This window comes from Ornithodoros turicata, chromosome 1 (assembly GCF_037126465.1).
Source record: "Ornithodoros turicata isolate Travis chromosome 1, ASM3712646v1, whole genome shotgun sequence".
Taxonomy (NCBI): Eukaryota; Metazoa; Arthropoda; class Arachnida; order Ixodida; family Argasidae; genus Ornithodoros; species Ornithodoros turicata.
Genome location: NC_088201.1, coordinates 102,498,087 through 102,510,091, shown reverse-complemented (window position 1 = coordinate 102,510,091; position 12,005 = coordinate 102,498,087). Strand labels below are relative to the sequence as shown.

Genomic DNA, 12,005 nt, shown 5'->3' with positions numbered 1-12,005 from the left:
GGTTCAGAAGGGATGGTAGTGTGGGCAAGGAAGAAGAATGTGCTCCGATTCTCTAGAGCATCAGGTTCAGATGGATACATGGAAAAAAATGCCCTTGACAAGATGCTTTCTTGTTCCCAGACGCGAATGCCAAGCAGATTGCTAATATGGAGTTATTCCGTCTCAGATGATGTTAAAAAATAAATGGCTTCTGAATTGTTTACGAGCCCTATTACTGTAGTAAAGCTTTTTTTTTTTACGTTTCATAACATAGTGCATTGTGGTAACATCGTGGCAACATAATTTTTGCTGTTCGCTTATCTGGAAACCTCGCTTATCTCGAAATTTTTTCCGTTTTTAACGACTTCGAGTTATCGGAGGTTTACTGTACTTGGTTCTTCAAGTACTGCCCACCACTGCAGTCAGGACATATATAATTCCCTGTACTACATATGCTGGACTGTTACAGCTTGTGTACAGTAAACTGATGAAATGCTATTCTACTTTTTCTTACAGCTGCATTAAAAGAATACATCAGGAGAAATCGGCGCTCTGAAGAAGACTCCTCACGACTTGCACAAGTTAACAAGCATTTGGGAAACTTTCTGTCAGACATGAATAGAGGGAAGTGAGCATCACTGTTCACTCCCATCTTGTTCTGTCAAAGTAGACAGCATTTTTTAAACTAAGCTTGCTAATTTGAACTTTACGAGGATGCTAAAAAAATGTTGAGACGAATCAAAGCTTGTATGTTGCACAAGTAAGTCCGACAGTTCTGTTGTTGAAAAGAAAAAAAAAATAGTTATAGTAATCTGTTTTTTGCCTTGAAAATTATTGCCACGAGCTTTTGCTCCAACGTGTGCATGTGTTTTGGCAGTCTTTGAAGATGAAGAAAAGGCACACAACATTTCCGTTAGTCCATCACCTACAACTCGGACCTCCTTCAAGAACTTTTAGCTTTTTCAGGGATAGTGGGTTTCTAGGTGCGCCATAATTTTCTGTCTCCTAAGTTATACAGACACGTTTATGTTACATTTTGCATTTTTTTTAACCTAATCATTTAAAACCCCATCGTTTTTAACCAAATTTTTACATTCACTACCACAGTCTTCCGCTCTATGGCCCTTGTTGCTTTTGCACCAGAAAAATCCAATCATCATCATCATCATCACCTACAATTCGGATGCCCACACTATATAGTTTCCTCGTTGTCACCCTCATCGTCTCCTGTCCACAGACCGCCACCCAAATCCATGTACCTATTGCAACACCCTGCATATCCCTCCTTAAACGACCTTCTGTGCTCTGGGGTTGGTAGCAAAAGCAGTTCACAATTGCAAGACAAAAATTTGGAAGGGGAAGTTCGGACGTTATCGCAGTTTCGTGAGTTGCCGTGGCAGCTGGCGAGAAGGGTGAAGAAAAGCTGTGTGGGAGAAATTGTTTCTTGGCCAGCAGCAAATATGGGTCGCGCAGTTCTCTGGTAGTGGCGCGCCGTCTATCGCTTGGTCGAGAAAAATACCAGCGTCAGCTTATTGCATCTACAAAGGGCAGCACACAGTTCAAATTATCGATACATTAGCTGATACCTTAGGGCAGTTTCATTTTAAATCGAACGATGCGCAGAAGTTGGGTCTTTTGATTGTGACGAAAAAAATATATGTTGAATGGGACCTCTGGCGATGTATAACGCGCCCTACACCAGGCTCGTGCAGGCATCGATATCTGAGGTGGAGAGGAGGAAAGATTGGAGACTCTTACAAGTGCTTCTGTCGACACCGTATTTGAGTGCTTCAGGAGGCGTTCATTTTGATCGTGAAGGGTAAATTCTTTTTGGGGTGAGAGACAGGGTACTAGTCTCTGCGCCACGTTGTTCTTGCAGCTGTGTGACGCGTAGTTAATTTCTAGAAAAATCGTAAACTCGGCATGTGTGTCAAAAAATCTCACAATTTGCGGTCACGTACCACCGTAAGTATTTCTCCCACTGAAGTGAAATTAGTACCACTCGATAGATCGTGCAGCGCCCTTTCGTGTGATATGTTTTTTATGTATGTCGATATGGGTATTATGTAATTTGGATGCGTTCAAATGTGCAAGGTATGCGATAATACGGAAATTTTGGCCGCAGATATCTCAAAAATGCCATCTTCGATTTTAATAATTTTCGGCACATCAGTAGCTTCACCCCGCTTCTTTCTAATGGCGGAAAGGCATTTTTACTTTTTTGCGTTTGAGAAGAGGAGCGATTTTTTTCCTGAGGCAATGTTTACGACACGCACGGTTCGCACGCGCCGCTACGCACTTTAATGTGCCACACGTGCGCATCAAAGAACACCACGAAATAGTGTGCCACGCTGAGCTTAGGCACTATACACAGCTATGTCCACTCTATAATATTAATTAATCCATTTCTTATGGTCGTGTTGTACTGTTTCTCGATACAAGTATCAGTCTAAGAACACCACGAAATGGTCTGTCATGCTGAGCTTAGACACTATACACAGCTATGCCCACTCTATAATATTAATTAATCCATTTCTTATGATCGTGTTGTACTGTTTCTCGATACAAGCATCAGTCTAAGAACACCACGAAATAGTGTGCCACGCTGAGCTTAGGCACTATACACAGCTATGCCCACTCTATAATATTAATTAATCCATTTCTTATGATCGTGTTGTACTGTTTCTCGATACAAGCATCAGTCTAAGAACACCACGAAATAGTGTGTCATGCTGAGCTTAGACACTATACACAGCGATGTCCACTCTATAATATTAATTAATCCATTTATGATCGTGTTGTCCTGTTTCTCGATACAAGCATCAGTCTAAGAACACCACGAAATAGTGTGTCATGCTGAGCTTAGACACTATACACAGCTATGTCCACTCTATAATATTAATTAATCCATTTATGATCGTGTTGTACTGTTTCTCGATACAAGCATCAGTCTACGAACAGCCAACTGTATTTAAAACTGCAATGTTGTCGTGAATTCTGACTCCAGAAACATGTTCGAGCGCCGTTATTTTTGCATTGCAGTGACAAGAAAATAGGATTCATGAAGCAGCGTGATGTTTTGTTTGGTGTATAGCCGGCAAGGAAAGGACGTGTTCATCATGTGATTGTGGGCAAGTATGTGAAAGTGAAAGTTGGTCGTTGTTGGTAAAAGGCTGTGTTTTGAAAGGGTGAACGGCAAGGGTCAACGGTTTAACTTTGTTGCTCAGAAGCGCTTCGCAACGGACGCTGTACGTTCAGTGCATGTATGTGTGCCAGTCTGCACAGGCGGTTGTGTTAGTATATGATGACTCAAATAAATTTGTTTGTTGACACATATTTTGTACTTGTTTTTTGAATCACGGAATAACTGTATGGTGGATATGAAAGCTACTATTCCTAGAAATCAGCGGTAGCCAGGACCGGCCAAGCTAAGCTGCGAGCAAAACATGTTTTATTGCATGTCCCAAATCCAAAGGACAGGCCACAAGAGTGTGTGAACTTCGCCGATTCCTGTTTCAGACAGACGGCTTTGGCTGTATTGATTTCAGGCAGATCTGACAGAGATCAGTTTTCCCATGTACTTGAGACCCTTTTCGGTGCTGCATAGCTGTTTTGCAACTAGGCACACCAAATGGATATTATAGAGTGGACTTAGCTGTGTATCGTGTCTGAGCTCAGCGTGACACACTATTTCGTGATGTTCTTTGATGCGCACGTGTGGCGCATTAGATTGCGTAGCGGCACGTGAGAGCCGTGCGTGTCGTAAACATTGCAGCAGGGAGAAAATCGCTCCTCTTCCCAGACGCAAAAAAGTAAAAATGTCTCTCCGCCATTAGAAACAAGCGGGGTGAAGCTACTCATGTGCTGAAAATTATTAAAATCGAAGATGGCATTTTTGAGATATCTGCGGCCAAAATTTGCGTAAAACCGCTTACCTTGTGCATTTGAACGCTTCCAAATCACGTAATACCCAGATCGGTATACATAAAAAACATACCACACGAAAGGGCGTTGCGCGATCTATCGAGTGATACTAATTTCACTTCAGTGGAAGAAATACTTATGGTGGTAGGTGACCGGAAATTGTGGGATTTTTTGACACACACGCAGAGTTTACGATTTTTCTGGAAATTAACTACGCATCACACGGCGGCAAGAACAACGTGGCGCAGGCACTAGTACCCTGTCTCTCACCCCAAAAAGAATTTACCCTTTACGATGAAAATGAACGGCTCCTGAAGCGCTCAAATATGGTGTCGACAGAAGCGCCCGAAAGAGTCTCAGATCTTTCCTCCTCTCCACCTCAGATATTAATGTCTGAACGAGTTTAGTGTAGGGCGCGTTTTACATCGCCCGAGGTCCCATTCAACATATATTTTTTTCGTCACAATCAAAAGACCCAACTTCTGCGCCTTGTTCGATTTAAAATGAAACTGCCCCTTAGCGAGATATTTTTTTGTACATGAGATTCTATGGATTGCAGCAAGACAAGCAAAGGGTTCGAATTAACAATGTGTGTTAAGGAGCTTTCACTGTATTGGTCTGTAGCAATCATAAGTAGCTTTGTTACAGCTGTATAACTCTCTATATAAGGAAGAGCAAAAATTTAATAAATCATTCATTCTAATGCCAGCAGTGTCGTCATTGAAGCTGCAGTGCTTTATATGGCAGAAAGAAGAGGAAAATAGCTGTGGTGTCCCAGCTGGGTCGTTCCACACCAGAACAACTTTATATTTGAATGATGATGAGTGGGGATTCTCATTGCCAGGTGTGATACTTCTACCCTATTGTTGGCGGTAATTGATGAAATGGAATAACAGGTTGCCTCGCATTGTGGACCGAAGTCCAACGGTGTCTGGTCTAATGATCACATGATGCAACGGTCCCGCTCATTTCTTCACACATTGGGACCAAAATATTATCGTGGGTACCCTGGGCTATGAATAGACATTTCCCAAAATTTCACTCAGAAACATTGAGCCACTCTCTGTCTATGCGGGGTCAAAGTTTCCAGTAAACACGAAAACCTTAGTATGTTTCAAACTTCACAAATTTGTTTACATACATATGTTTTGAAAGAATTCTGAAGAGGGTGGATTTCTCCACACACAGACTTACACACAGAACTATGGCATTACAACAGGCAATATGGTTTGAAAAACGTTTGAGCAATTTTTCGCAATTTTTTATTTTTAGTGCCTTATAGGGACTGTGAAATTTCTCGAACCCCCATAATTTTTTTGCTGGAAACGGCTCTTCCTGTCGAGAGACTAACGTTTGATTTACTGCATGATCGTTTTGTCGTCGGTCTGCGTGACAAACGGCTTTAGGAGAAATTGCAGCTTGACCCACCACTAGCGTGGGAGAAAGCATTGGCAACAGCAGCCAACACGAGGTAGTTAGACAACAGCTGGTCAACATTCATCCCGTCACGGGTAACCTTGCAATGGTCAACGTCGCTGTCAGACAAGGTAAAGCTGCAACCAACAGAACTTCATGTTGGCTGAGCCAGCCGATGCACCGCTTCACGTCGCTCAGTCGTAAAAGCACCAGCGGCACGCAGCAAACGTATGTTTCGTGTGGATGCTCTTCTCACCCCAGAAGTTCATGTCCAGCGAAGGAGGCAATTTGCCACAAGAAAGGACACTTCACCAGAGTTTGTCGATCTAATACGAATATGTCTGCAGTACAAGGGTTCCTGTGAGCCGCATCATCGTCTGTCAAGTCGTCATGTTGGGACATCAGCATCTTGGTAAATGGAGTTTCACTACCTTTCCAGACTGACACTGGAGAGAACGAATCCGTGCTCTCGGAGACAGCATTCACCCCACACTTCTGAGAGGTAGTTTTACCAGAACCTTGTTGGATACTCTGCGAACCAGGTGGAAAGCCACTGGACGTGTTGGGGATGACTACTCTTCCGTTGGCTAGCAAAGGCATCCAGTCTGACCAGAATGTCTTTATAGTCCAGAGTTTGAAGAGAAATCTCCCAGGTAAACCTGCAATAGCAAAGTTTCAACTGCTAGCTCTGGTCAATACGTGAAGACAACTCCTGTGCATCCGAGGAAGGAGTATCCACAGCTCTTTCAAGGCCTCAAGATTCTACGGGGTGACAGCTGCCTTCGCGTAAAGCCTGGAGCTTCCCCTTTCACTGTAACGTCGCCAAGGCGGGTTCTTTTACCATTGTACGAAAGTATACGAAAGTGCACGAGGAGCTGCAAAACATGGAATGCTATGGCTTCATGGAGTGGCTTTATGGCTATGGAATGCTATGGAGCCGATGCAGTGGTGCACTCCAATGGTCGTGGTACCCAAGAGTCACGGCAAACTGCATATTTGTGTTGATCTCAAAGAGCTCAACCGTTCTGTCCTGAGAGAGTGGTACCCTATTCCTTCGGTGGAACACAAATTGGGAAGATCATCAAGAGCAAAGGTGTTCTCGAAGATCGATGTTAATTCATGATTTGGGCAGATGAGCAGCTACAGTCGCCTCCTCTCCACTTTCATAACTCCTTTTGCGCGGTTTTCCTTTAGCTGACTGCTGCTCGGAATTTTGTCAGCACCCAAGCATTTCGAAGCATGATTGACGTTTTGGAGGGGATTGAAGGAGAGATTCGCCACATGGACTATGTGCTCATTTTTGGCTGGGACCGTCATGTTCACGACGCAGGACTTCGTGCAGTTCTGGACCGTCTAAGTGAAATGGGAATGATACTGAACTCAGAAAAGTGCACTTTGGTGTCGAAATGGTTGATTTCCTGGGCAACACCATTTCGAAAGGAGGAATATGCCCTAATTAAAGAGCACTCGACACTGCTAGGAACATGTCACCGCCAACGTCAAAAGTAGAACTGAGATACCTCCTTGGCTTGGCTACCTACTTTGTACCACGCATGGCCGACCTCGTCACCTTTTTTCTTCATGTTAAGCAGCAAACAAGAATTCGTGTGAGGTAAGCCCCAACAGGAGCCTTTCGCTTGATGGAAAGATATTCTGTCATCATCCCCTGTTTTGGGAATTTACGACATCACATGGGAGATCGTAGTCTCTGCAGCTGCATCCTCGTACGGCCTAGGGTGGTTGTTCTACAAAAGCGGGACGATGGCTCAACGGTTGTCATTGCTTACGCATCAAAAGCTCTCACTGAAACTGAGAGGCGGTATGCTCAAATTGAAAAGGAAGGCTCGGTACTCACTTGGGCTTGCGAAAAGTTCCAGGGGTACCTTATAGGTAAACTATTTCATCTGGAAACAGACCACAAACCTCGTCACCTTTTTTCTTCATGTTAAGCAGCAAACAAGAATTCGTGTGAGGTAAGCCCCAACAGGAGCCTTTCGCTTGATGGAAAGATATTCTGTCATCATCCCCTGTTTTGGGAATTTACGACATCACATGGGAGATCGTAGTCTCTGCAGCTGCATCCTCGTACGGCCTAGGGCGGTTGTTCTACAAAAGCGGGACGATGGCTCAACGGTTGTCATTGCTTACGCATCAAAAACTCTCACTGAAACTGAGAGGCGGTATGCTCAAATTGAAAAGGAAGGCTCGGTACTCACTTGGGCTTGCGAAAAGTTCCAGGGGTACCTTATAGGTAAACTATTTCATCTGGAAACAGACCACAAACCTCTCGTCGTCCTTCTGAGGACCAAGTTCCTGTATGACTTAAACGTCTCGTATGCAACACACGATGATGCGTTTGATGGGGTATTCGTATACAGTCGCGTACGTCTGTAAGCTTGCATACGTAAGGAGCTCATCGCTGCTCATGTGCTATTAAGAAACCCAATCAGATCAACGCAACCTTCTATGCTCGAGGAAGACGTTCAAGGGTACATTCAGAAGAAACGCTTCCCTTCACTTTGGCAAGCCTCAAGGTTACCATATTTACTCGAATACAAGACGCCGCCGATTGCAAGACGACCCCCGGACTACAGCCTCATAAATTGGGGGAAAAAAAGAAAAATGAGGGGTATTGACAAGCACTTTATTCTGGCATTTCATCATTCTCAGAAACGTCACTGGTTTCCTTGTCAGAATCATCCCAAAGTGCGTCATCCTCAGTACCGTCCATTGCATTCGAAATACCACACTTCTTAAACGCGCGGGCTACGATGACAGCTGGTATCACCCTCCACGCGTCCATAATCCACATTGCCACCTGGCTGAGCGAAGCACGCTTCAGACGTCCAGTTGGCGTGAACTGTTGGTCGCCACATTCCATCCACTCATTGTACAGTTTCCGGAGTTGGTCCTTAAACGGCTTGTTGATTCCAACGTCCAGAGGTTGAATTTGTGAAGTCATGCCCCCTGGGATCACTACGAGGTCAGTGCCGTTCTGCCGTACGATCTCCTTGCTGTGATCACCAGTGTGCCCCTTGAAGGCATCAACAACCAACATCGAACGGCGGCACAGTAAGCTGCCTGGGCGGCGGAACCACACAGTCTTCAGCCAGTTGTCGGAGAGCTCGGAGGTCATCCAACCTTTCGCATTACATCTTATTACAGCACCAGGCGGGAACTGCTCCTTTTTCGGGAGGGTCTTTCTTGCAAAAAGGATGTACAGAGGGAGCTTATGACCGTCCGCGGTGCAGGACAGCATTACTGTAACTCTTTGTTTCTCACATCCTGTTGTGCGAACTTTAACCTCTTTCGCTCCCGTTTCTTCCACTGTGACGTTCGACGGCATGTCGAACCAAACCGGGGTTTGGTTGCCGTTCCCGATTTGCCCGAACGGGTAGCAGTGCTCCCTTCGAAGTCTGATAACATACCGTTGAAATTCTCGAAGCTTTTCTTCTAAGTGAGCCGGTAACCGCTGGCACACGGATGTTCTCCTTCTTAACGAGAATCCTGACCTTTTCATAAATTTCTGGAATCAACACCTGCTGGCTTTGAAGTCCGACGGTGGGATGTTCTTCTCACGTGCCAGTTGACGAGCTCTGCTGTTACTGTGACACACTTGCTCCGGAGTTGCCTGATGTAGTCGACAACAGCCCTCTCGATATCGGACTGCCGTCCGGACCTCGGGCCACCGAAAGTCTTCCGCGTTCCTGAGCAGTTGAATATTTCGTTGCGTTGTCCCAGCCACTTGCGCACGTTGGCCTCTGAAACTCCGAAGCGTCTTCCTCTCGCAACGTTGTTGTTGGTAGCTTCGGCCACTTCTATCACTTTCCGTTTGAAGACTGCTGAGTAGAACGTCCGCTTTGGAGCCATCACTCAGGAAACATTAGTTACTACGTTGCACGTGCACCAAAAACGAAAGGAAACTGACGAAAGCACGGGCAGGCGCCCACAGCTCCCCATAGAGCCCATAGTTTGAGATAATTCAGGCAACACTGGACATACGACCAATGAAAATGCGTCGTGATGCCTAGCAGCCAACCAATCAGCAACCTCTCAGTTTGGCTCGGCTTTCGGCCTGTCCTGGCTGCCATTGACTTCTACTGGTTTTCATACCTGGCGCCCGTTATTCCAAAATAACTAAGACATTTTTGATAGGCGAAATACATATTTATTGATGCAACGTATAAACTCAAATGTTTGACTCATATAATCACCGTGCGTACAGGACGTTTCGTTCCTTGAATAGACAGCAACCAGACCAAGTTCGAACTTGCAAATCACACATACAGTCTACTTCTGGAGGCGAGCGAAGTCCACGAGTGCGTGCGTTTCACAGATGAGCATCTTCTTCTCATTCTGGCGATGCATCGTAGGTCACACAGTCACGGGAAATACTTTTGTCGTTACGAACACTCTCTTCTTAGTCACTGTATTTGAAAATGTGACAGCGCTCGAAAGTGTTCCTCAGGCGTCAGCTCACCAAGCATTCCAGTTCCGACCCGGCAAGAATGTCCGTAGGTTGACACTTTACCGGAGATCAGTACATGGCCAGAGTCACTATAGCTCACGAACAAACCCGTGCGTACACTTCCTCTTTGGACGTTGTGGTCAACCGACATCGGCGAGCCGCGGAGAAGCAGCGACCTTGCTTGGAGCTGGCCGCCTGGCCGACTGCCCAGACTGCCCGCGAAAAGTGAGCTCTCAGATATTTCGAAACTTTATCAACCAATCCCGGAGCGCGCATCCTCCTTTGGCCAATCGGCATCCGTCATGATGCCTGACGATGTAATACCACGTGACTGTGACGTGATTTTATTTTTCTACTGCCGCAAATGCGGGGAGCTGTGGAGGCCTGGCACGGGAGTCAAATGCACTGCGAACAAAAGCGCGAGGAAAGGAGAGAGCGAATTAAGCGAATCACGTGGCACCAAACTCCGTTCTCACTGCGTCTCCTTTCCCCCTCTCCTTTTCTCCCATGACTCACCTACCCCGTCCTCTCGCCCGCTCGAAACGTGTCGCGGAAATCACATAGTTTCGATTCCAAGACGACCCCGATTTTCGGCACTAGCTTTTTTGGAAAAAAAACTCGTCTTGCAATTGAGTAAATGCGGTATTGCCAAGAAACAGAACGAAGATAAAACCTGCAGAACGCTGATAGGCTTAGCACTGCGGGATGGCCAGCATGTCGTGACTTGAACTCAGAAGTTGACATATTGGGACGAAAAAGATATCGCCTTCGAAAATTTCTTGCTGATGTACAAGAATCGCATCATCGTGCCATCATTATACCAACGATGTGTCCTGGTGTAAATACATAAAGGACATCAAGGAATAGTGAAGTGCAAAGCCAAGGTGAGGGCAGTGTCTGGTAGCCTGCTATAGGACGGGACATCAATTGCTTTATAAGGTCCTGCACCACATGTACGGAGCACGGCATAAACAGGAAGCAACCACTGCTTTCTACTGACCTCCCCCAGAGACCTTGGCAAAAACTCACCATGGATGTTTTCTTCATCAAACGACGATGGTGGCTGATCACAACGTATTATTACTCGTGGTTTCCTGAAATTGCTCTTCTTCAAAGCCCATCCTCAAATGTGGTGATTGAACTGTGCAAGTTCGTCTTCGCTTGCCATGGCATCCAAGAGGTGGTCATATCGGATAACAGACCCCAGTTCTCAGGATCTCAGGCTTCAGAGTTAAAGAAATTTGTGGACACCAGCAGATTTACTCACATTACATCGAGTCCTCATTATCCTCAAAGTAATGGCCCCGCAGAAGCTGCTGTAAAGATCGTTAAGAATTCTTTCAAGAAGACAAGTGACCCCCATGAGTCCCTCCTTGCATACCGGTTGTTTCCTCTGCCTAACGGCTATTCTCCATCGGAGCTGTCAATGGGTCGCAAGCTTCGCACGCCCATTCCCGTTCCCTGCGAGAACGTTCTTCCAAAGACCCCTGACCCCAAAGAAGTGAAGACTCAAGAGGAGATGCTGAAACTCAAGCAAGCAACTTGGTATAATGCTCGATATGTGGTTCGACTGCTACCGCTGGTAGATGTTGGAGATGATGTATGGACAATCGACCTTAAACGTTTAAACGTCAAGTGAGTATTCAACGCAAGGCTGGCACACCGCGATCGTTTTGGGTTTCAACAAACCAGGGAAAGGTGTGACGAAATTGAGCCCACCTCATCCCGTATCACAGAAGGAAAAGAGTGACGGACGGAACCGACAATGCGATCCCTGTGTCAAGTAACGTGCCAGTGGATCGTCAGCAATGTTCAACGGCCTCAGAAGTACAAGTGACATCTACTACACCTGTGTCATCTGACGTCGTGGAAGACAGGCCAACGAACCTCACCTGTGCCGGCATCTGTGACTCAAGGAAACAGAAGCGTTTGTTCAGACACTTCTTACCAGGACACAAGGAGTGGTCGCTGTGTTAGAGTCCCCAAGAGACTTAGGATCTGATCGTTTTGTTTATATGCATGTGAGGTAACAGGTTTACGCACTTGAATCGCAGACTGCATTTCTCATATTCCAAAGAAAGGGGGATGTGTGATACGTGCCGTTATCTCTTGTTCGCTTGCCTACAACTAATATGATCGGTTGCGTCAGGTAAGATGGGGGCGTGTGCTGCTTCCGTTTTGGATGCTTTTTAACGCCAAGCTTCTGGAATAAAGTTTT

At 45.7% G+C, this 12,005-nt stretch overlaps 2 protein-coding genes across 2 annotated transcripts in view; both read left to right on the top strand.

Annotated features, from left to right (window-relative positions):
• LOC135367177 (BEN domain-containing protein 5-like) overlaps nt 1-1,564 on the top strand; it is a 46,551-nt gene extending 44,987 nt beyond the window's left edge. The window contains exon 7 of the mRNA XM_064600324.1: nt 496-1,564. Within this exon, the coding sequence (XP_064456394.1) occupies nt 496-611 (116 nt within the window). The 3' untranslated portion in view covers nt 612-1,564. The remainder of the gene's footprint in view (nt 1-495) is intronic.
• A 9,253-nt stretch (nt 1,565-10,817) lies between these two features.
• Nucleotides 10,818-11,426, top strand: LOC135380755 (uncharacterized protein K02A2.6-like). The gene has a single exon (XM_064612516.1). The coding sequence runs from the start codon at nt 10,818-10,820 to the stop codon at nt 11,424-11,426; it is 609 nt and encodes a 202-aa protein (XP_064468586.1).
• The last annotated feature ends 579 nt before the right edge of the window (nt 11,427-12,005 follow it).